Genomic DNA, 24,534 nt, shown 5'->3' with positions numbered 1-24,534 from the left:
CACAGCAAACCCCAGCACATAATTACACACTTTAGCAACCATATAATGACTGTCCAAATGCAAACAAATCCCTGCCAGGTTTACCTCCCACGGGCAGCATAAGGCAAGCAGAGTATGGCACACCATATTATAACCCTTACACAAAGGTAGACAGCCAGACTGGGGAGGAGGTAACACACATCACTTGGGCACATCAAATTTATACTGCCACTGCTGTTAAGTGTGTTCTTTGCATTAGAACCACAATGTGTCTCGTCTAGTACTCAATCACGTTATTCATCTAACATCAGACTGTTTCATTGTATCAGAACTAATGAGGAGGGCATTGTGTTAAAGGGAGGGGTTGAAGGTGGTTAGGGGTACTAGAGGTGGTGTATGGGTACGGTCTGATAAGAGGGGATGAAGATTCTGTGGGGCGATGAAGTGGAATGCCCTGCTGGGTGATGGCAGACTGTTTAATGCTACTAGTTATGTTTAATACTGGCCAATGACATGCAAATTATGTGCATACATGGTTTTTTTTTTTTTTTTTAAGATATAATTTTTTTTAGACAAAGCTGTGTACTTCAGCTAGTACATATTTAGTGGTGTAATGTGGTACTGGCCCTTTAAAGTAGAACCAGGTTTTTTTTTTTATAATAGTGCCTGCTTTCTTGCTAAACTACTGTATAATTTCCCTAATTTGCCTTTCACCCTCCTATAGTGGTTTTTATTCAGGTAGTCTCTGATCCCCCTCACAAATCTATGGATCTTCATGTATACATAGGTCTCTGACCAATTGCCTGTATTTTATTGCCTCCAAGTGGGATTAGACATCAGACTGCTCTAGGATCAATCTCCCCACACAGTGTTAAAGCTTTAGTTTGAAATGTAAGGTTTTAATTTGTAACTTCACTGCTGGTATGGACAATGCTATAATTAATATGCAAAACAGAATAATAAAGCACTAGTGATTAGGCAATAACCACAATGTGATTTCTGTTGCTGTTGCAACACTTTGCTCCTTGGGCAGTTGCGAAAGACAAACTGCAACAGTACCAAGTAGCATCAGGACAGTGAGCAACGGCCACTCTCCTTACTGTTCCCTAGTATAGTAATCATCTAGGCTTTGTTTTAACTAATTCATTTAAACCAACCTTTGCATGTGGTTTAAGTTTGCTTAGTTAAAATTAGTTGTGTATACCGTAATTTATAACTTATTAGACATGGCTGTTTAAGGCTATTGGTACACCATGTTGACGGTCCCTAAAGAATTCCACAGCAATATAACAATGCAAGACATCAGGCCAAGTGCTTTGATATAGGTTATATATCTAACATGGAATATTTGCCTTAAGATTGCCTTGTAAAGGTGGCCATACACGCACCGATATTATCGTACGAAACCTCGTTTCGTACGATAATCGGTGCGTGTATGGCATGTCAGCGAGCCGACCGATATCGCAGGAAGCTGCTGAAATCGGTCGGCTCGCCGATCGGCCAAGTTAGAAAATTTTGATCGGGCGCCATAGAAGGCGCCTGACCAAAATTCTCCCTTCAGAGCTGAATCGGCAGAAGGAGGTAGAAATCCTATTGTTTCTACCTCCTTACCTGCCGATTCAGCCCTGAATGGTGTGTGGCGGATCTGACGATGTTTCGTGCGACCGACGGTCGTACGAAACATCGTGAGATCGCCACGTGTATGGCCAGCTTAAGAGTTATGTAGTACACTTTAGGCAAAATCTATCTAGACCAGTGGACTCCAAATAGTGGCTTGTAAGCAACCTTGTTGCTCACAGTGGCCTCAAAGTAAATTTTGTAATGCCAAACAGAGCCTTCTGTAGACTGCCAGTACATACAGGCTACTAAATCCATCATAGCTCTTATTTGGCTCACCCAACAAACTTTTTCACGCTCTTTTCTCCCCAACCCTTTTTCCATCTTATTGTGGCTCACAGTTCTCAAAGGTTGTGGACCACTGAATTCTAGATAGATCAAAATCGCATCCTCTGTTGTAACTGTCCTAAAGCAATATTGACACCAGCTCTGTTTGTGATGAGCAACAAGATTCAAGCGTCAGGGACACTGCTGTTGGATTCGGGATGTCATCTGGCAGTCTGATGGGGAAAAGTCTGGGGTTGCCAGATGCCATGAGAACACTACCTGGATGTATAAAGCTGAAAGCGAAGTTTGGAGGTGTGAATGGATGAATATTTGTCTTCCCTGTTTTTTTACAATATGATACAAGTATGGGGCCTGTTATACAAAATGCTTGAGACCTGAGGTTTTCTGGATAATGGGTCTTTCTGTAATTTGGACCAAAAATTATGTAAACGTTAAACCCAATAGGATTGTTTTGCCTTCAATAAGGATAAATTATATCTTAGGATCAAGTAAAAAGTACTATTTTATTACCACAGGGAAAAGGTTGGTGTGTTTGGGTTTTTTTTTTTTTTTTTTAATGTATGTTATTTGATTAAAATGGAGACTTTCCTGTAATCTGGGTAATGGGTTTGTGCATCTGCAACACAAACATTTTCTGGAGTGCCTGCTTATGACCTGCCAGGTGCTAAACTACAAAAGTAGCATATATGTGCTATGGTAAGATATGGCTGGTAACCTGTGTTATAGGACTATCTGAATCCTTTTTTCCCCTGTTGCAGTAGTGATAGGTATTTTCAAAACCATCTTGAATATTTCATCTTAAAGTGGCCATACACAGGCAGATTTCAGCTGCTTATTTGAGTCCTGCAGACCAATTCGACAGCTTATCTATATGGGGACCCCCAAATGTCCTTCCCAACTGATATCTGGCCAGAAATCGTCCAGATGTTGATTGAGCAGGCTTGATTTTCCTGTATATTCCATTGATTCAGCACTTTCTCCAAAGGCTCCTATAACCATCGTTGTAGGGCCACATGATTAAATTAACTTAATATCATTCACCTTAGGTGGGCATATTGGGAGAACAATCCTCCCAACCTATGAGTGCATCTTAGTGTATCTTAGTGTGTACGACCATGTTTAGTTAACACCTTTAGTATATTTGAATTGTAGTATAGTTTTAGTGCACCTTAGGCCACCTTATATTTATGTGGCCCCTTTTCTGGTCACAAGTATAATATTTACATGGTTGTAGTACCAGTGTGGTGTCTTTGTACAGTTTACCATACTGACAGTGCTAATCGTGTCATTTACCAGAAATCTAAACATTTAGAAAATACTTATAATGAAATAGTCTTAATACAGTTTATTTAAAATTCAACAATTTACAAAATATAGCAAGTGTGGAACCTCTTGAATGTTCGCAGGGCTGGTCAAGATGTGCTGCTGGATCACTGTTCTAGTTGTACAAAACATTGTATTAAGTGCTCCCAGTGCAACTTGGTTATAATATACAACATTATGAGTCCCTGAAAGATATTTCATTAAACAGCACCAGATTTAGCAGTACTCTTCTCGCCAACAATATAGGTTTCATCTTGCACAAATACAGGGAATGTGTCCAATTCTGTAAACTTACCAGACCTCCAAGTTAATGATAGATGCAGTGATTAGCTGTTTTTACTCTCTAAAAAGCGAGTTTTGGTCACTTTATATTTGCAAAACATGAACAGATTGCCACTTAGTTAAATCATGTTGGATTTTGGAGTCTGGGAGCTTGGACACAACTGCAAACCACTTGAGTTATAAAGCTCACCTGATAGGGTCAGGCCTGTACCACATGCAGAGTCCTAGAATCAAGGCCCTAATTTAAGTAATGGGCTAAGGCACACTGTAAATGAAGTCAGCTACCTCTTGTAGAACAAGAAAAGTTATTGTGTCCCATTTACCGTCTCTGCATTCCGTTATATAGGAAGGGGCCTTTTTTAATCCCATGTATGTTTATTATTTTTTTTTTTTTTTTAATATCATAGCACTTGTTTCAATTCCTCTAACCACATCCCCAGGGCTTCATGCATTCTTTGCTTTCCCCAAAACTATTTACAGTCATGTATTCTTGTGCAGCACATGTTCCTCTTCCTTTTAGCCATCTGGATTTACACAGAGAAGCTCAAATGTGTTACTACATCTGTTTGCCATAGTTTGATGATTGCAAACACTACTGATTGTAAAATTCAAGTTATTTATAGAGTCTCTTTCTGGGAAAACAAACGCAAGACTTTGGCGGATCCATTTTTAAGGTTCCAACAAGAAAGAAAAATCTGCATTCTCAACATACATGAAAGTTACATTAAGTTATCTGAGATAACTCTTGCCGTGTATGTCAATTCATAGTGCTGAATCAGTTCCATTAATTTTGATGCTACACTGATATAAATGTATGATACCAGTGCTCTACTTTTGCTGCAGATGTCTGTGTTTTCTTGTCCTTCAAAACATGCCAAATATTTACATTTATACTTTCCATGTAGCTCACTCCTTAAACCTCTGGTTTTGAAGCTTTTTGTAGAATGGCTCCTCTCCTTCATCACTACCATCTCGATCAATTGACTGAGGTTTCCTTCTGAGGCTGGCCTCCCGGCTGGATGAGACGCTAACCACTTCTGCTACAATGGGAGTAGGTACTCCTCCTGCCACATTAACTGTAGGACCATAGCGTGGTTCTGGATCTGGCTCTAGGTCACTAATTGAGGAACCAGGGGACACGCCAGCACCTTTGGGGGTCCTGAAGCCACGGTAATCTTTGCTTATATCATACCCAACTCCTTCCTGGATCTCACCTGTTTTTTGCCCAGACTTCCACTCCCAAGGTCCATTATTTGAAGAAAGGTGAACTACAGGGTGATGTGGTGCATGGGCATCAATAGTGACAATACTGGAGCTGTCACGATCCGATGGTGAACGGTACTGGGAGGAATCAGAGCTACTTGTTGTGGAAGAGGAAGAGGTTTCTGAATGCTTAGGGGTACTAGCACCTAACACGTTTGCCTGTTGTTGCTGTTGCTGTTTGGACAAAGCAATGACCTGCATAAGTCTTGGGGCATTAGCAGATGCCCGTGGTGCTCCTCCTTTCTCTGCCATCATCATCCATTTTGCTCGTATGGCAGAACTGCCTTTTGGGGAACCCCCCTGGTTTTCCTCAGGTATGTGAAGAAGGGGTGGTGCTGCTGGACGTGGCTGTATAACAACTCGAGGACCTCCTGTCCTGGCTTGCACTGTAGGGTAAAGTGAAGGGGGTACCCGGTCAGGTTCTGGATCATCAAGGATGATGCCTGAAGTCTCAGATAGAGCTCGCCTATGAGCCTGTGCTAAGGCCACCTCTTCACCCAGGGTCAGAGTCCGTCCTTCTATTGGCTTTGGCTTCCATTCAGGGCCTGTGCTTCGTGTGCGTGAGCCTTCTGTGGGAACATGAATAGTCATGTGACGACGGGCAGGGTCTTCCATTGATGGGGTGCTGACCCGTGGAAGGGTGTTACTGAAGGTCACCATGTTCTCTTTACCCATTGGGCTTCTGGGAGCTAATAAATCTACATCCACACTGGCTCGTTTTAGGCTACCCAGAGAGTTTTTTTCACGTGGAACCTAGGTGGAGAAAGAAGCCTTAATTTTACAAATGGATTAATATATTGAAAAAGAAGATGGGAACAACAACGAAGAAAAATTATACATGGCGTTTTAAGAACTAAACTATGGTCTTTAGATCCTAGAATGGTCATTAAGAGTTACAAATGGGACTACAGCTACCATAGTTTTTTGGACAGTATACCTTATGTAAAATATTGGGATACACCTGATCGTTTCACCCAAGGGCTAAACAGCTGGATTCCAAGTTAAGTGAAGTCCCTGCAGTTTTTTATGGTTTCAATGTCATTTGAGACCACTACACATGATAATAATCACTTAAGTCCCCAACATGAACCAAAGATTTTCTCCTACCACTTCTGTGCTCATGAGTGATAGAACTGAAAATAAAGTGTTAAACTGCTAATATCATGAAAACAAAAAGCTAAAAAGAAAGAAAATGAGTGCAGAAACATTGACTGAACATCATAGCAAGGCTCTGGATCTGGCTCTAGATCACTAATGGAGGAACCAGTGGAGACACCAGCACTACTGGGCATTGGGCGTCTTCAAGTAATGATATTCCTTGTTTAACTTTACTTAAAAAAAACAAAAAAAAAAAACAAGAATCAAGTCTATGATACATTGTTGACATTTTACACTAATTTACCTGACGCTGGGATTCCTGGCTTCTTGGGCGTGGTGTCAGCTCATCAGTGCTCAATGACTTATTTTGGTGGTAGACAGATTCATGACCACGTTGTGTTAAGGCTTGCAAAGGATCTTTAGTAGGAGGACTGATGGAGGTTTCTTCAGTGGAAGAATGGAAATTTCCTACCGCGTGATAAGCCTAGAAATGGAGAGGTTATAAGAGGGAATACAGTTCCCAACACTATTATTATCACACTGAACCAAGCTATCCTGTTATTGCATATGGAATAATGTTATGTCTTTATAAAACCTGTTCATAAACAGTACGATTCTTTAGCATTAGTGATGAGCAAAATTTTCCACCAGGCATGGATTTGCAATGACAGTCCACATTTTGCCTGGTGATTTTTTTTGCGAAACGGCCACAAAAATTCACTGCAACAAAAATTCATAGAATGAGGAAAAAGTTGCAGATGTATTAAAAACAAAGACACGGTCGCAGCTGAATCTTTCATGAGGGATATGTGGTTCGGCCAAACCCAAAAAGAATGGATTCTGTGCATCCCCACTACGTTTCACAGTCGCACACCATATTGTTAATAGGAATGCAATCACTTTTTTGTTGTTTAAGATCTGTGATAATTATTAAAATATATAAAATATTCTGTACTCAGTCAGTAGATTGATGCGCGTATGTTGAAAATTAATAACTATGCACAGCTTGGGTCCATATATATTCATGCAGACCCAACACTTTTGTATTATAATAATCTGTACAAATTCACTAATTTGGTCATACACTTTGCCCAGTTTCTGCTGTGCTGTTCATCCATTTGTGCCTGTACAGCCACTGTGCATGGGGTTGTGGAAATTAGTTTCAAAAGGCCATGCTGTGATCCCACTGGATTGCAGCTAATCTACCCTATATGAAATTTCTACTGATGCTTCACCTGCGTGCATGCATAAAGTGTCAATGCTGCAGCTCCCTCTCACATTTGATTAGATCAGCTTATTCTAACCCTGTACTGCTGCCTAAACTGATAGCATGAACTAAAGGGTGTCAAGACTTGTCAAATCTAGAGACTGGGACTGTTTGTTGATAGGCCAGCACTCTTCCTGGCTGAGCCACATATTAATACATAATATCTATAATTACTGCCTCTGCTCATGGCCAGACTAAGCCGGTGGGGCGCAAAAAAAGACCTACTGGGCCCCCTGCCAGTAACTGTGGGTGTCAGCTCTCCCCAACCATTGTGGCTGCAAGCATGAAGTGTGGTTTGTGAAGAGGGGTGAAGAGGGGAGTCTGCTACTGGGGTGGGGGCCCCCCGGCCTCAGCCCTAGTGGGCCTGGACACCCCAGTTTGACGCCTCTTCTTTTTGTTAATCACACTTGCTTATAAAATAGGATCAATTGCAGGCAATTGCCTAAATTAAGGGGTTATTTAAAGGAAAATTTTCCCCCTAAACAATATAGGTCTCTATAAAAAAAATATTGCATAAACAAACTCATATGTAAAATCCTGCTTCATCTAAATGAACCATTTTCATAAAAATCTACTTTGTTTTAGTAGTATGTTCTATTGGGTACTCCTAAATATAAAATTGCCATTTTAAGAATTAAGGGCCTCTTCCTGGGATCATAGGATTCACAGTGCACACAAAAAAGCCAAGGTACACATACGTGCTAGGCCACAACAGCCAATTAACGGACAGCGTTCTGTCTTTTGCTTCCACACTTCTTCCTAAAAAAAACTGCATTATTTTTGGTCATGTGATCTCTGAGGGAGCACACGGTCCATCACTAAATGGTAGATCCAGTGAAATGATGTAATGTAAGGGAAATATTTACTGATATATTCATTAATTGGTCACTTAACATAATATAAACTGTTTGTTGGTTAAGTATTCATTCTGGGGGTATAGTTTTCCTTTAAGCCTGCTTCTTCCTATCCTTCCTCTATCCTCTCAATCTAGATCATTAAGTTCTTTTAGCAATTTAACACATGTTCCAAAAGTCCTGAATCAGTCCTGAATCAGTCCAGACTAGAGCCAGCCTTAAGGTTCTGTGTGACGGTGTTCCTACCCAGTCCTTATATCTACTCCTTGTTTGACCCCTGGCCTGCTACATAGACTTCTTGTGCCTGACATCTGCCCTGACTTTTTACTAGCTTTATGGACTTGTAACTGCCTGCTGCCTGCCTCAACTGCCTTTTGTATGGAATTGCCTTTCTGCTATGTGCTATTTCTTATTTTTACTTATTAAATCATTCCACTGCATATTGTTTCCAGTCTTCTTCTATCCACTACCATGGATACTCAAGGTTACAGAGGATATAGGCTCCTGCCATTCAGTTCTACATCTCTGGCATATCTTGACAAAGGCATATAAATGATTGTTAGGGTTGCTAATTCTATAGGTGTTCTGGTGGGCTAGTCCAGCCTTGAGTAAAGAAAAAAGGTACTGGCTAAAATGTAGCCAGAGATGTCAACAAGCCCCATGTCAGTTGGGTAATTAATTATGATCCATTCCAGGCACTCTTAATGCACTTTAATACCTTACATCCAAGTCACATGTAGTGCACTTACACTCACCAAATAAGCTGCAATGCCTGCTCCAATGAGAAATCCTGAATATACATCCACAGGGTGGCTGCGGTATTGTGTGATCTGCGTCAGACCACACACTCCAGCCGCAAATGAAAATGAAAAGACCAGCAACGGCTTCAAAAGTTTTGTACTGTCAGAGATGATGGAGTTAAAATACATCTGCAAAGAGAACACAAATACATTATGAGCTGGTCTCCTATCAGTCCTGGATTTCCCAGAATTTTTCTTTTTTAGACTTCAGTGCTCTGGTACATTTCTGACTGGAATTAATAAATATGGGCAAATCTCATTTATTGTTGTTATTAGCACTTTAAAATGAATGCATAGTACAGCACAGAGCGTGTTTTTTCTTCTAAATGAAGACCAGTTGCAAATTGTCTTAAAATTCTGCTGTCTTCAACAAACTAATGGTTAATTTTAAAGTGAAAGGCCCCTTTAATTGAAATTCAGAATGTAGGCTCAGACCCAGGAGCCAGCTCTGCAGTTTAGCAACAAATTTTGAAACGTATCTTTGTATTTATTACAGTTATCTCCAATACTTCCTTAAATTGCGAAAAAACTGTCAAACATTAAACAACATCATTAAATGAATGAGAAATATAACAAGGGTTTTTTTTTACGAACGTCTAAAATAGAGTGTAAATTGATGCATTCATAAAGGTACTTGCATCCAAACACATTGTTGCACGTCAATATGGTTGCCAATGCATCCACCCCACCTCTTCTGGTGCAAAACTGCACCCAATGACACTGAGGAACCCTGGAGCTATCGCCACCATGGACCTTACGTTAGCTCTAGGGCTTCCACTGGAGGTTGTGTCAATGGGTGCCACTTGCAAGTCTGACTTTTGCCCAGTGATTAATATGCTAACACTGCACTGAATGAGTTTTCTGAAAATGACACAACCCCCACTCTGAAAATGCTAGGCACAACTTGCATCTAATTTGTGTCAGAAGTGCAATTTAGATTGTAAGCTCTTTTTGGGCAGGGCTCAACATTACCTCTTGTATGGTTGTTTTTGTTTGTAAATCTGTATGTGTATGTGCCATTTATTGTACAGCACTGTGGAATATATTGGTTCTTTATAAATGTAAATTAATAATGATTGCATCTGTTTGACAGATTGGGTGCGATTTCAGTGGAGGCAACTTCCTACATGACCACAATTTCATTGGAAATAAGTGAGAAACTTCTGCATTGTGGGTCAAAAATCCATGGCAATTTTTGTCTGAAATGGTGCTTTGCACATTGCACTTGCATCAAGAATGACCCCTACCAAACCGCAAAATTACAAATACCTCATAAGTTCTTTTATGCACATCAGCTCCATTATTTTCTGCCTGGTTGAACTCATGAGCATTCAGACTTGTGTTTCATTGCATTTGTATTTTAAGACACGACTTACTGCATTTTCTTGCACTTGACAAGTATTTAAAAAACCGATAGAATAAAAAGTTGCATTTGAAACTCTCAGTTGCGTTTAAAAAAAAATGCATATAAATGCAATATACACATTTTTGCGGTCAGCATGCGTTTGTAAACTCATTAAAAAAGGCATTTGTCTAAGAAGTGCCCTAAATACCTGTGTTTTAGTTATCTAACATTGTTTATCTTACACTGATACATGTCCGTATAAATCCATATAACTTGCACAGTATTGTACAGTAACTTAGTACTGTTGTATAATGGCAATATAAGGGCAATAACAGATAGGGTACTTTGTTGCCTAGGGGAATTCTCCTCTTTCACAGCATATAAATACCTACCCCTCTAGATTAATTTGACTTGACACATGTAAAACTCTTTAGATGCAGCAATCCAGGGTAATTGTTGTCAAAGCACCCCATGTGTCAGTGCCCTGATACTCTTTGATATTACTTTGCAATCTGAATTTTCTGCAATATTCCATAAAGTACTGGTGTAAGGGGCAAATTGCTAATCTATTTGATCAAATAGGAGAACCTGTATTGGTTAGAAAGAGAACCTTATATCACATTGCAGTCATATACATCTAATGAACCTAATCAGCATTCAAATGAACTAAGAAATGACACCATCACATATGGCACAACATACTGACAAAAGTGAACTCTTAATGCACCAGTGGTCACAGAGGGGGCCAGGCAGCAGGGGGGTCCGGGCCGTGGTTGTCTGCTGTACCTTAGTCCATTCTCCTTGGCCCCTCTCCTACCTTAAATATAGCGGTACAGTCGGGGCCAGTCGGGGCTGCATGGGGGCCCGGCATGACCAAGTTACGCCACTGCCTGTCCCCTGTATAAGTAGCTGTCCAGATGCCATGTTTGTATAAAATTGGCAAAATGGGAGCCTCTTTCTTTTCTATAAAGAACAGCTGTAGCATAGTGGACATGAGCTTCTCTAACATATGTATGTGAAGTGGTTTGACAGAATAATTTACACTATTAATATGTTTGTTTTGCAGAATAAGAACATTGTTGTGGCACACAGAAAGGTAACTTGTTAAAAGGTTGTGCTGGATGTCATGAAGTCAACTCCAACATATTTTTAAATGCTTGTTTGGTTAGATCTATATGTCTGTGATCATGTGTTGTTGGGCTTGAAACATGTTAGGACTGTAATGTAAGATAAATGTTTTTTTTTAACCTCTACATATGGTTTGCTGGTGTTTGTGTCCATCTGCTATTTTGTCTACTGGATTCTCCCCTAGCTACAGGTTCAGGCCAGGGTACAGCACTCAGATTACTAAGTGACATTTGGTTGCACATTTTTGAAAAGGACAGTTTTTGCAATTGAAGGGTACACGGCTTAAGCGCCCAGACCACAATTAGGCAGTGAGCACTTGTCTAATGGATTGTTGCTAATATGGCTAAAAGACTTTTACAACTAATAAGCCTCTGTTTTAAGCTGGAAACATATTAATTGAAACCTTTTATGAGGTTTGGAGAATCTGCACTGTTACTTTTTATCCTTATATTCCAAAACAATGTAATATCTTTGGCTCTATTTATTACCTCTATAATCCTGCATTCTAATCAGTGACATAACTCTACTTTGCCATTGTTCACGCCACCTCCACACTGTACTCTGGCTTCTTATATGATGATCTAACAATGTTTCTTGTAAGAAGAAAATTAAAGAAAGTGGCAAATGAGGTGTCTAAGAGCTTTTGCTGCTTGTGAAAGATCCAGCTTGATGGGCACACAGAAGAGAAAAAAGCTCCAAGTTACAACCTCCATTCACATGACTGTGAACAATGTGGAGTGTTTGAATCACCCCACATGGCATTGCCATAAAGGGATCTTCAAAATACAAAAAATGTACTTTTACATTAAAACAATGTAAAATATTGTGAAATGTTTTGGCAAACAAAATGTGCCCTGACTTGCTCACGGCCAAGATTTTAATTAGTGATGCACAGGTTGGCAAAGTAGGCCCCTGCCAGAAACTAACCTACCCTTTCCCTACCTGAACTGTCATCACTTCTTATATACCATACATTTGTATAGGTGCAAATATATAAATAAGCATTGGCCAAAACAAAGAGGAGGAATCAGAGTGCACTGACATGGGCAGGGATGGGCCAAGGATAGAGTTGCAGAGTAAGAGTGTTACACCAGCCCGAACCTGCCCAACCTGTGGGTCCTACGGGTTTCAGGCTGGCAAATGCAAACAGTAGTTTTCATGCCTGTCATGCAAATTAATTGAAACTGCTGATCACTGCTTATGGTTATGGTTTGCACCCTGTCATCATGTCAGGTCAAAGTCTTGAGTCAGCTACTTACTAGCTGTATATGGGCAAAATGATTGCCTGCTTAGTTAAAGATCAGAAAACCTGTTGGACAACATCAAATAGAGCAGAAAGGAAGCATGCTGCTGCATATAGGTAATTAGCTCACAGCAAAGGTAAATGGGCAGGTACTCATAGAATCCCATGTAGTGAGACATCATGTAAAAAATATTTTATTGACACATAGGTAAGGTGTACAGCAGGGGTCTCCAACCTTTCTTACTCGTGAGCCACAGTCAAATCTAAAAAGACTTGGAGAGCAACATAAGCATCATAAAAGGTCATGGAGGTGCCAAATAAGGGCTAAGATTAGGCTATTAGGTAGCCTCAATGCACACTAGCTTATAGGAGGCTTTATTTGGTAGGAAATCTTTTTATTAAACCAAAATCGAGTTATGAATTCAAAAATAACTACCTGCTTTGGGGACACTTAAAACAACATCCAAGGGGTTGGTGAGCAACATGTTGGGGATCACTGGTGTACAGCTTTACGATTTCATACTTTGATTGCACTTAAAGGGGATGTACTTTGTAACATATGTCTGCGTTGAGGGGCAGAATTTCCAGAACAAATATGTGAGGGTTAAACACCCTGCCCCTGTCATCAGAGCATCAGAGGGGCTGTCAATAAATCACACATGATCAGGACAGCTAGGAACTCTCAAAACATGTGCAACATTTTTAGCAGACATATATTACAAAGTTTACCTCCCATTTAATTATAGGCTGATTTATAGGCTGACATGATTAACTGCAATGGAAGCATGAAACCTGTAAGGGTATATATTACACTTGACTATATAAGATTCTATGAGTTCTTGCTTATTTCCCTTTGTAAAAGCTCACCTGGAAACCTCACCAGATGATTAGATCTCCCCATATACGGCCATTTTACTTCCTCTTCACAATAAAAAGCTCTTGTGCTGGAATCAGTTGTGCTGTCTAACATTTTTATGCAGTATTCAGCATATCACACATTTGTAGGTTGGATGATAATAAAATGAAAATGTTCCACAGAGAACTCTAAGGAGTCAGTTTGAGGACCATAAAATGTATTGGATGGGTACACCTAGACCACAGGGCAGTGCTAATATAGAAAGTGCCAAGGTTGATATGGTAGTTTTAGAACAATATGCCATTTATTTCAGAAGTAGACAATTTATTTGTGTCTATTATTTGCCCCAATTCAAAATGCCATAAATTGAATGCTAATTGCAGGTTGCTGGCATTGCATAGAGCATCCTATTTGCATGTTTGCACTTGCCTGCTTCCCAATGTGCTCATGTTTCTGAATCAGCAAACACATTGTACAGAACAATCAGGAATACTCTGTTGGCTCAGATAAAGATTAAAAGTACCCTAAATTTAAAACCTAAATTTAGACACACTTACTGAAATGTAGACAGCTGCAAAAGCAGAAAGGGTGGCATGCTGCGAAGGAAACGTCTTTCTGGAAAACAATAGAAAAAATCCTCTTTAGAATAATACTTTTTATAATGAGTCACTTGTTTCACTTATAATTCCATGTATTATTTTGCCATCCAAGGGTATTTAGAGAATGTAAGTTATATTCAGTTTGCTTTACCCAAACTTCTCATTTACTTAGCCTACCCTACCCCTGCCTAATCACTATTTCATTAATCACAACCTGCAGTGTCAAGCCATAGTGATATTCATACAAATGGTAAGCGAATTTGTCCCCCTGGGCAACTAACTAGCTAAAAGGTATGCCTAGTTTACCATGGGCTGATCACTGAGATAAGATGTTCGATGTCACATTGGGACAAATTTGCCTAGCATTAGTAATCACGTCCCCTATTTTTTATTTGCTCTCTTTCTCTCATTTAAGGTGATATTAAGTCACAGAGGGTGGGAAGGCTCATTTACTAGTATATGTACTAAATGGCAACATTGCAGTTAACTACAGACAGAATAATCACCAATCACCAGTGAGTCTACTACAAGTTAGAACACATAAGCAAAGATACCAGTGGTTGCCATGGGTAACTGCACAAGTAGTAGTTTGTGATATATCACAAAAGGGATCTGTCATAATTACCCGCTTCAAAAAATTGTTTTTATTATGTGTTTTTTCTTATAATTGTTTAGATATTAAATACATTTTTAAATTTTTCAACTTAACATTCTTTCAGACTGTGAGTTGCTGTTAGCTTCAATTATGAGACAACTATGAGACAATGATTTGCAACGCACAAGACAAAACAGGACAGGAAGGAAGAATGGAACAGGCGTAAATGTAAACATAAGTGGACATAAGAGGATGAAGCGAGTAGATGAATGAATTGGTTAATGCCCAGGCACAATGCACTAAGATGGCGCCTACACACCAATATTACAACTAAAAAAAAATACATTTGTTGGTTCAAGAATAAAATTTTAAATGGTAGAGTGAATTATTTGCTATGTAAACAGTGTAATTTAGAAATAAAAAGTATACCATAAAAATCACGACAGAATCCCTTTGAACAAATATCCTGCTTGCCTATTTCTCAAGTGCTCTGGGAAAAAACAAATGTGATTGGGCTGCATGCCGCCCCTAAAATCATGCCACCCTGGGGAGTTTCATTCATACCCTTGTGCTGTGCTGTATATTAAGAATACGTTCTCTCCTGCTTTTAAATGTGCCCTGGTCAGTTATACATACCCCTTGTTCTTTATTTGCTCTCATTTAAGTTTTTAAAGGAGACATATAGGATAAATAAAAAACATTTTTAATCTTGTAGGCAACTATGAATAATATATGGTGCTGGTTTCACTTACTATAAAAATGAATGCTATCTATTAAAATGGCCCCTATATTGGAACCAGTCCATTTTTCAAATGAGAGGTGGGCATGTCCTAACGGTCCCTGCCAGAAGCAAAGTAGGAAGAGGATAGCCAACCACAGCACTGCAGTCACAAGCAAAGACAGGCTTCTGTTCCCATCAGGTCAGCCTAGCTGCTGATTGGTTCATATCCTATAGTGCAGTGTCCTGAGTGGCACTGGCCCCCTGAGAAACAGCCTGGGAAAGGAGGCAGCAGGAAGTGGAACAGATGGGTGGAACTAGTGGGGTTTTTGGAGAAATTTTCAATAAATCAGTCTGAAACTACTACTAAATGAGTACAATTGATTGGCACAATATTATTTTTCACATAATATACCCCCTTTAATGAGCATTTCATTCATTAAGCAAGAGTGTAAGAGTAAAATGAAAGAATGTTCTTTTAAAATTAACAAAAGTTTGCTATTAAACAGTTCTAGGGGAGACCAGCAATATGTAAACTTGGCACTAGTCAGGAAACTGCTTTCCTCACACCTAATACTGGCAGGATTTTTGCTGAAGTTTCTGCTCTTACTCTCTTCCTGCAAGAAACTTTCTGTACAACTGATGTACAGCAAAGAAAACCTCATAAAGTAGAATGTTTTTGTATGACTGCTCATCTATTACATTTGGTTTAGGATCCCAGCTGGAAAGCAATTTCTCACTCTTCTAAACTAACGAATACCCCCCACTCCGGAATGCTCCCTGTGGGAGCAGGATCCAAATTCACCTCAAGTAAGACTATGGGGTATATTTATCATGCTGTGTAAAAAGTGGAGTAAAGCATCACCGGTGATGTTGTTCATAGCAGCCAATCATATGCTTTGCTTTTCTAACTGTTGAAATCTAATTGCTGATTGGTTGCCCTGGGCAACATCACCGGTAATGTTTCACTCCACTTTTTACACAGCATGATAAATATACCCCTAAGTCCTCTGTAAGCTGTAATCTCTGGACTTCAATACTGCATATACCCACTCTTGACTCTAGACATTCTTCCAGGGTCCACAATAAGGACAACTACAAATCCAGTGGTAACCAGGCATACCATCTAAATAGTAACAGGAATGTGGTGCAGTCATGGTATTCACTATATTTTTGTAGCCCCAGACCATATCAGATGCATATTGTAATGAACAGTCATGATAGGATTTCAGAATGAACAGAGTTCGGGTACAGGACATAAAAATAGCAGGGTGAAAGCTGTTCCTGAGGTCTGGGCACTTTCCCTGTTTCTTGCCTATGATCCTCTGGTTTGTGGAGGCAACAATATTGGTATTTCACATATCTAGGGTAATAGCTGGTTAGTCCCAGAAAAATTCATGCTCCTATTCAACTTCTTCTGGAGTGTTTCTTTTACTACCTGGTCCAAGGCGGGTGAACATTTGTTTCCCCTGTGGCTATGAAAAGGTCAGTGGCCATTGTAAACCCATGTTCCTCCTCATTCTTAGCAAACATACCCTAGTGTTGGAATAGCAGGCTGTGTAATGCATGTCAGTCATGTCTTGCCAAATAAAAAACATCTTTAATCTTGTAGGCAACTATGAATAATATATGGTGCTGGTTTCACTTACTATAAAAATGAATGTTATCTATTAAAATGGCCCCTATATTGGAACCAGTCCGTGTTTTAAATGCCACCTACACTCGAGACAGTCCCAAATACTGTAATAAGACTTTTTTCTCCTTTCTGGACCAAGGAACACACTTTGGACGCCCACTAGGCCCTGGCATTTCAAGTACACAGAGGCCACAACTGCAGTCCAGAGGCAGAATATATAGAGACTATAGCATCTTACATCCATTTGCCAGAACCCACAGATTGCCGGGGGGTACCATTCCAGGCCACCAAGACAGGTAGCAGAGACCATGCTGTTCACACTACTTGCCCACTTCCTGTATAAGATGCCTGATCTCTTCCCAGAGTTTCCAGATATAGTTACGGTCCATACTTCACTTTCTTATTCACTTATGTGAATTATCAGACCTTTAAGACATGCATTTAGTAAGGACCCCTTTAGCTAGTACACAAAGTTAAAAAGAGCCATTCAGCCTTAATTTAAAGAATATCTAGGATTTATGTTCCCCTCAGCTCTCAAAAATTCATCTTCATGCTGGACATCCATGAATATATAGGAAAGCAAACAGGTGTTTGCCCCAAATCTCACTCTAACTTGACTTAAGGTTGCTCACCCCCACAGTCACTTCGGGCCTCCCTGAAATCAGTTGTGTATGGTTTAATGAACTAGATTTTGAGTTTGAATTGTATTTCTACTTCACCCTGTTTATGGTAAAAAGAAAATATAGAATAGAATAAAGCTGCACAGGGTTCCCTAACTAATCACAGAAATCAATATTAATCTAATGGGGAAGTAAAAAAGTTCAAGTGATAAAATAAGATGATAGATTGACTAATAATAATAAAATAAAAATTGTATCTAATTGTAATAGAATAAAAAATGTATCTAAAAGAAATCCTTGTATATGTAGAACATGTTATTTTCAAAATAACCAGTTTGTACTTATAGAATAGAACTGTGAGATCTGTACATCCTGTGTTGAAAATGTAGATTCTTGTATAAATTAAAAGAAAGTAGGTCTTATTTTACAAGGAATTCAGAGCAGGCTCTGGTCCAGTGTTGCTAGGTTACAGTTATAATACTGGTTGTCTTGTTACTCTGATACTAAGCCACAGATGTATAGTAAATAATTCCTTGAACAGGTATGCTTAAATCTTTGGGATCATGTAGGAACCTTGTAGAAAGTGACATATTGATGATAAATATATTCATTGCAACACTCTAGTGCTGCTATGATAGGACTATGGTTATAAAAAACCACATTTACAATAAAATATATATAATGTTTTTAGGATAGTGGTGAATAAAGCTCAACTTTAAACCTAGACATCTGCCATTTTAATTTTAAAATGACTATTGCTGTAATTATGAAATACCTAGTTTACTTTATGCTTAATGTAGAGGTTGTTAAACAAATTTTATGAACCTCCTAAGCTTAGTGTGAATTTTTGATCCAGATTAGTATATTTTCAAACCAGATTTCCTTTGCCTCAAATTCTTTGCATGTTTAGAGGCAAATCTCCAAGATTTGCCCCTTTTAAATCAATTCCAGAATGATAATTGATACTTTTTTGCGTTAAAATTGATGCGAAAATTAACGCGTGATTCGCTACAGTATTACCGCATGTGTTAAGTTGCATCATTCACAAACACTTAGAAGCGCTAAATATCGCATTTGTCTGTGCAAAAATTAACACCTACTTAAGGCAGGTGGTAATTATAGAAAAGTACAGTTAATGAGCTTTTGGCAATAAAATATGGACTTTGCAGTGTGATTTATTCAAGTATGTGTTGGCCCTAGAGTGATGTAGCCTCCAGTTTGCAGGGAAATGGTCATTTTCAGTACAGTAATTTTCCGAAAATAATGGCATGTATGGCTAACATGGCATGCGTTTTTTTGCACACGGCAAATATTTGTATGCGGTGCGTTGATTAGCGCTCGTTCCGTCAAATACCGCACGAAAATAGTCTTCACGACTAAAATAACGCAAGCAGCATCGTGCGTAAATAAACGCAAGTATGTTTTTAGTGAATTGTGCGTTAAGACGTGAAAAATTAGAAGCGATAAACATTTTACCACATGCTATAAATAACGCACGTTTTAACGCACTTTAGTGAATCAGCCCTATGTTCTATTGTAGGACCCTAGACATGAGATACAAGTTATGAAATTACCTTGCAGACAGAATAGCATGCTGGTCATTTCCTGTGCAGATATCCTGAGTGATGTAAGGGTTGGAGGCACATGAGGTGCCTAGCCGGGTATAGTTGGGTTTACAGACAGTCAGAAAAAAGGGGGCATGGTATCCAGTGGCCAACTGGATGACATCGGTGACCAAGGCAGTGGCACATAGTCCAAAGACATGAACTCCTGTTAAAGATGAAGATACAGAACTAGTATGTGCATGTTATATATTGTTAATGAGTGTAATATTCTTTTCTAAAATGACTCACCCACAAAGCGAACGGTTCTGCGTAGAAATGAGTTAAAATTACATCCCCCAGCATTGATACTCCCCTCAGAACTACTCCGACCTTTCAGTTTAGACTGAATACAGTACAAAACACCTTCTCCAACCATGATCTAGAGGAAGTAAAATAAAATTACGATGTGACTTTCAAGATAATGTTGTTGTAACATACTCCCACTCTTTCTTTTCCCTTTGCCTATATCCATTTGATTTTTTTTTTACATAGTTTAAATATATTTACTTACGGATGCTGCTGGGGCGGCAAATGCAAGGCTAAGGAGCATAAGAAGGGGAATTAGCTCTTCATTGCTCTCCACATATGGCATAGATAGTGCACGATCATGGCACTGAAACCCACCCTGTGCTGGGCGGAATATATCTGTCAGCTCCAGAAAATACAGCGATACTATGGAGGAGGCCACAATAGGAAGCTAAAGAAAAGACACAGAGGAATATTAGATTACTGGGATGATTCCCATCTACACTGCACAATTACATTTGATTTCACACAAAATGTTGGAATTCTGAAAAGATTCTTCATTTTCAGTGCAGCACCAAATTCTGTGTACCAAAATGTGTACCTGAAAGAAGCACTTTCTTTTATTTTGTCCAGTTTGATATCCAGCATTCACTCTCAAAACCCTAATTGGGGTAGGCAAGGTTTAGTCTACAATCAGTAAGAAGAACAGGAACAACACTAGTGAAAATTAGGGATGCACTGAATCCACTTTTTCGGATTCGGCCAAACCCTCGAATCCTTCTTATAGGATTCTGGCAAGTACCAAACCGAATCTGAATCCTAGTTATAATATGCTAATTAGGTTTTGAAAGGGTAAAAATTTTAAACTTCTGTGTTTACATGACAAAAAGTCACGTGATTTTTAGGATTACGATTCGGTTTTGACAGGAGCGTGGATTCGGCCAAATCTGAATCCTGCCGAAAAAGGTAAATCTTGGCCGAATAACGAACTGAATCCTGGGTTCGGTGCATCCCTAGTAAAAATAAGCCATACCACATACAATTAATATACCCCCTTATAAAAAAAATATAGGTTCAGGATTTCTACATGCTCTATTATTTTAATTAGCAACCAGCTATTACTGCTAATAGTATTATAGCAAACAGAATTAAGGGTAACCTGAATAGAAGACCTGCATATTCTCATATCACTGGTAGAAACCATGTGCATATCTCAAATCACCAGGGACTTCTTTCCATAAACAAACAAATAAACTTTAGGGTGTGATAAGATCTCTTAGAATTCAGATGGTCCTTTCGTTTATTACAGTTAATTTGTACAGCAATAGAGTAGGCTATAGAGTGTTCGTGTTTTGTAACCAATAAACCACTGACCTCCACAAAGTAGAAGCAAGGCAAGAGAGTCATGCTGTCCTTAGGTGGGCGAACTTTGCTCTTATCTTTGTTGGTGATCATGGCCCCCACTGGGGAGTCTTGAAAATGATTAGGCCCCTAGGACACCTGGAGGGACAAAATGCAGATAATCCTCTTTACCATCTAATTCCATTGCATGTATTCTATAAAACCCACTAATGGGCATTTCAAATTTCAAAGTACAAAGATATAACAAAATGGAAATGTGTCATAAAAAATGTTTTTTCACAGAGGATATTTTTTAGGATGTATTGGGTCTGCTAGAAACCAATGAATATTCCATTATAATTATGTGGTCATAAAGTTGGAAAACTGCAGAGAGAAAGATACCCATTGTCTATAATGCAACTGAGTAGTCATGCTTTAAGTCCCATATAGCACCATGCAGATCCAAACTCACAGATCATTTGTACATAATATCTTATAGGAGTATAGCATATGCAAAGACCTGACAATACAAATATTAAAAATATGCAATGTCCAAAATAAATAATGAAATACAATACTGAGGAAAATGCAACATTTACTGTAAAATATTTTGTAGAAATTGCTGTTTTTTTCTGCAAATGCAAGATGGTAAGGAAATAATAAGGAATTAAGCAACACGCAAATATAGGAATGCTATTCAGAAGCTACAGAATAACAACAGTTAATATGCATGAGCAGAGGTATGTAATGCAGAAGAACACAAAGGCATATACTAATCACCAGAACAATTCAGTTGGACAATACATGCCGGTATCAAATAGATAGCCCTAAAAACACATTTGATTGCTTAGAAAGCAAATGAAACACATTTGATATTTCTTTCCTCATAAGGTGGCATCCCTGATCACTAGTGGCATTTGAAAAGACTCTTAACACAAAGAGATCCAGGCACATATATATTGTGGAGATTTACCTGTCACAGAAGCCAGAAAACAGTACAAGAGGAGCAGGAATTGCCATTCCACAGGAACAAAGAGAGCAGAGGGGGATAGAAGGTAGGGCAGTGAAGAAAGCATGAGGGGAATGGGAAGTAGGAGAAGGAAAAACAGAGAAAGGAGATGTATTGGGAAATCTGTATATTATTTTCTAACAAAAGAAGAATAGCTTTGGTTAAAGGTTAATTGGCAAGCAGGAGAAAAAGAAAGAAACAGCACCTGAAACCAGTCGTCAAACATTCAGTCCTGTGGTCCAGACAACCTTTCAGTGTGTCTCCACCCCTTCAAATACTGCCCTTCTTTAAACACCAGGAAAAAGCCTTTTCCACCTGTCCCTTTAGGGGCTCATGGGGGCCCATCCAATCTAGAAGAGATGGAGGGAAGGAGGGAGAGAAAGGCTGGTGGGGATCAGGGGCAGAGCACTGTTCTGGAGGGACAGACAGAGGAGGAGACAGATGTAGGGGCTGAGTCTGCAGCACACACAAAAGCAATCACGATGATGGAGTGTGTGTACCTCATGCTGTGCATCTCTATCTCTGTGTGGGTGTGCCATTTGAATGAATGAATGAATGTGTTAGTACTTGCATGCTTTTTGTGTCTTGAAATAATGTTAAAATTGAAATGCATGGTAGCTTATGTCCAAATATTTTGGACAGTGCTGTGTTTAGTGTTTTTACTGTATATATTGTGCTGTTTTCTGTGGAATTTTATCATGTTTATGTATACTGCATTTTTTTTCTATCAGATTTAGATGCAAATCTATTATGACCTAACTAGGCTTCTAGAATGTATAATAGAATTAAGAAAAATTCCTTGATATAAGGGCCATTTTAAAACTGTGCTTGCTTGTAGCTTTGTTTAGACACACAATTATAAAATGTGTTGAAGTGATATTGTATGCAAGCCTGTATATAATGTGACAATGAGCTTGCCCCAGCATGCAAAATGATGTATGGTTGCTGTATATAGATGTGACCAGCCTCAAGCTTGGTTGCCATGGAGACATTGTAGCGCTTAAAATGAACAATAATACTGGACAAGCATAGCATTTGCTGGCCCATAAGGGCCTTTGTTTGGCAGCCAGCAAAAGACAACATTGGGAGGGAGATGTTGAATGGGGGGAGGGCTGTGCAAGAGGTGAGTGAACGAAACAATAGGGCCTGGGAGGAGGAGGTTAAACAGAGAGGGAATATAAGGGCTTTTAAAAAGAGAATACAAGAAAGTCTGCAGCATTTCAAAACTTCAAAATCTTTCCACAATTAAACATGGAATTGCAGAAGGGAGACAAACCAAAGGTCTGGAGCAAGCAAAGGATACACCGTCTGCTGCAGTTTGGGGACTTGAGGCAGGTGCAGGAACAAAAAAATCTCCAGACCCCTTTGTATGGAAATTCATGAAGCAATATCGACTTTGTGCAGCAACAAATGCACATGTAACCTGATGGTATGCAGTGTCCTCTTCCTCTGGGACACATCAGCCACACTTAACCTCATATGTAATAAAAGGCACTAATTTTGCAAAGGAGCAGTAACTCATAGCAATCAATAAAATGTTTGCTTTTAAAAGAAAAGGAAAGGTAAAAATGAGTGGCGGGTGCCAAATGTTAGGCACCCCCAGTGACTTTTATCGCTTACCTTTTACCCTGGGCTGGTGCCCCTGTTGGGAGAAAACAGCACCCAGCCCAGGGTAGCTGCGAGCGTGTGTCTCCCCTTCCTTCTTTCTTCTGAATCCCGGGGCGCAGTAGAGTGAAAAAGCTGGCTTTTTTTTGTTAAAGTTCGGCTTTTTACTCTACAGAAGAAGGAAGAGGAGACACTCACAGCTACCCCAGGCTTCTGAAGTTTTCTTCAAACAGGAGCACTAGCCTGGCATAAAAGGTAAGCGATTAAAGTCACTGGGGGGTGCCTAACATTTTGGAACCCCCTAGTGACCACTAAATTCCACCTGCTTACAGTATTGGTTGCTATGAATTACTGCTTCTGGGCAAACTTAGTGCCTTTTATTACATAACCCCATTAGCCTTTTCCTTCCTACATCATTACAACCAGTGCTAGCAACACATTTCCCCACCCTTTTGGCCCATATTCTAGGGTGCTGTACATGCTCCCACAGCCATGCTCAACCTGCACCCATTACAGGTTTGAGAACTGCCTTCTAAATTGAACAAGAAATACAATGTCCATTGTGTGTAATAAGAGATACCACCCATTACCATCCCTACCATTGTTGGAAATAGTCCCCCCACAATTACAGGGCAGTATGCCACCACTGTCCAAGTAACTTCCAACACATTCACAGGAAATACCTCACAGCATGGGAAATGAAGAATTAATTTCCTTCACAGAGGGCAGTACGGATGCAGAGGAAGTTTTGCAGCAGACAACACCAGGTGGGGCTGTGCAGAATGAAGGGGATGCAAACATGCTGTGCAAGCAGTTATCTGAATATAAACTAAAAAATGTATCTAAAAATAATTTTGTGAATCGTTGCACCAAGTAAAATGAGTACAGTACTTAAACTGCAAAGAAAATTATGGCAATGCACTTTTAAATAAAATATAATAATAATAACCTACAGTAACTACATGCAGTCTGTCCCATGGTTTCCATGGCAGAACATGCAGGAAGCCCCCATTCTATAGCAATTTCAGCACAGATAGAGTCCTTTCTATCCACTTTGGGCCTTGGGAGGATTCTTCATTCTCATTGGTAACTCCCCATACAAATGGCATAATCCAGTCTCACAGCAGCAGCCCACAGCTCTACAAACCCTTGACACGCAGCAGCAAAAGGAGCAGAAGATACATTTAGCACTGCAGCAAGCTCCAAAATTCAGAATAT

General features: G+C 39.5%; 1 protein-coding gene across 2 annotated transcripts; it reads right to left on the bottom strand.

The window, feature by feature from the left end:
- Positions 1-3,214: 3,214 nt before the first annotated feature.
- plppr3 (phospholipid phosphatase related 3) lies at positions 3,215-22,208 on the bottom strand. Of its 2 annotated transcripts, none has more exons than XM_031895294.1 (9): positions 21,676-22,208; positions 20,736-20,861; positions 19,627-19,812; positions 19,365-19,494; positions 19,086-19,281; positions 13,901-13,958; positions 8,727-8,900; positions 6,155-6,334; positions 3,215-5,505 (listed from the first exon to the last, which is right to left on the bottom strand). In XM_031895294.1, exons 2-9 carry the CDS (start codon positions 20,814-20,816, stop codon positions 4,396-4,398), a joined length of 2,115 nt encoding a protein of 704 aa, XP_031751154.1. In that variant the 5' UTR covers positions 20,817-20,861; positions 21,676-22,208; the 3' UTR covers positions 3,215-4,395.
- Between the last annotated feature and the right edge of the window lie 2,326 nt (positions 22,209-24,534).

Source organism: Xenopus tropicalis, chromosome 1 (genome assembly GCF_000004195.4).
Source record: "Xenopus tropicalis strain Nigerian chromosome 1, UCB_Xtro_10.0, whole genome shotgun sequence".
Classification (NCBI taxonomy): domain Eukaryota; kingdom Metazoa; phylum Chordata; class Amphibia; order Anura; family Pipidae; genus Xenopus; species Xenopus tropicalis.
The sequence above is the reverse complement of the archived record's forward strand: the minus strand, read 5'-3'. Positions and strand labels throughout refer to the sequence as shown.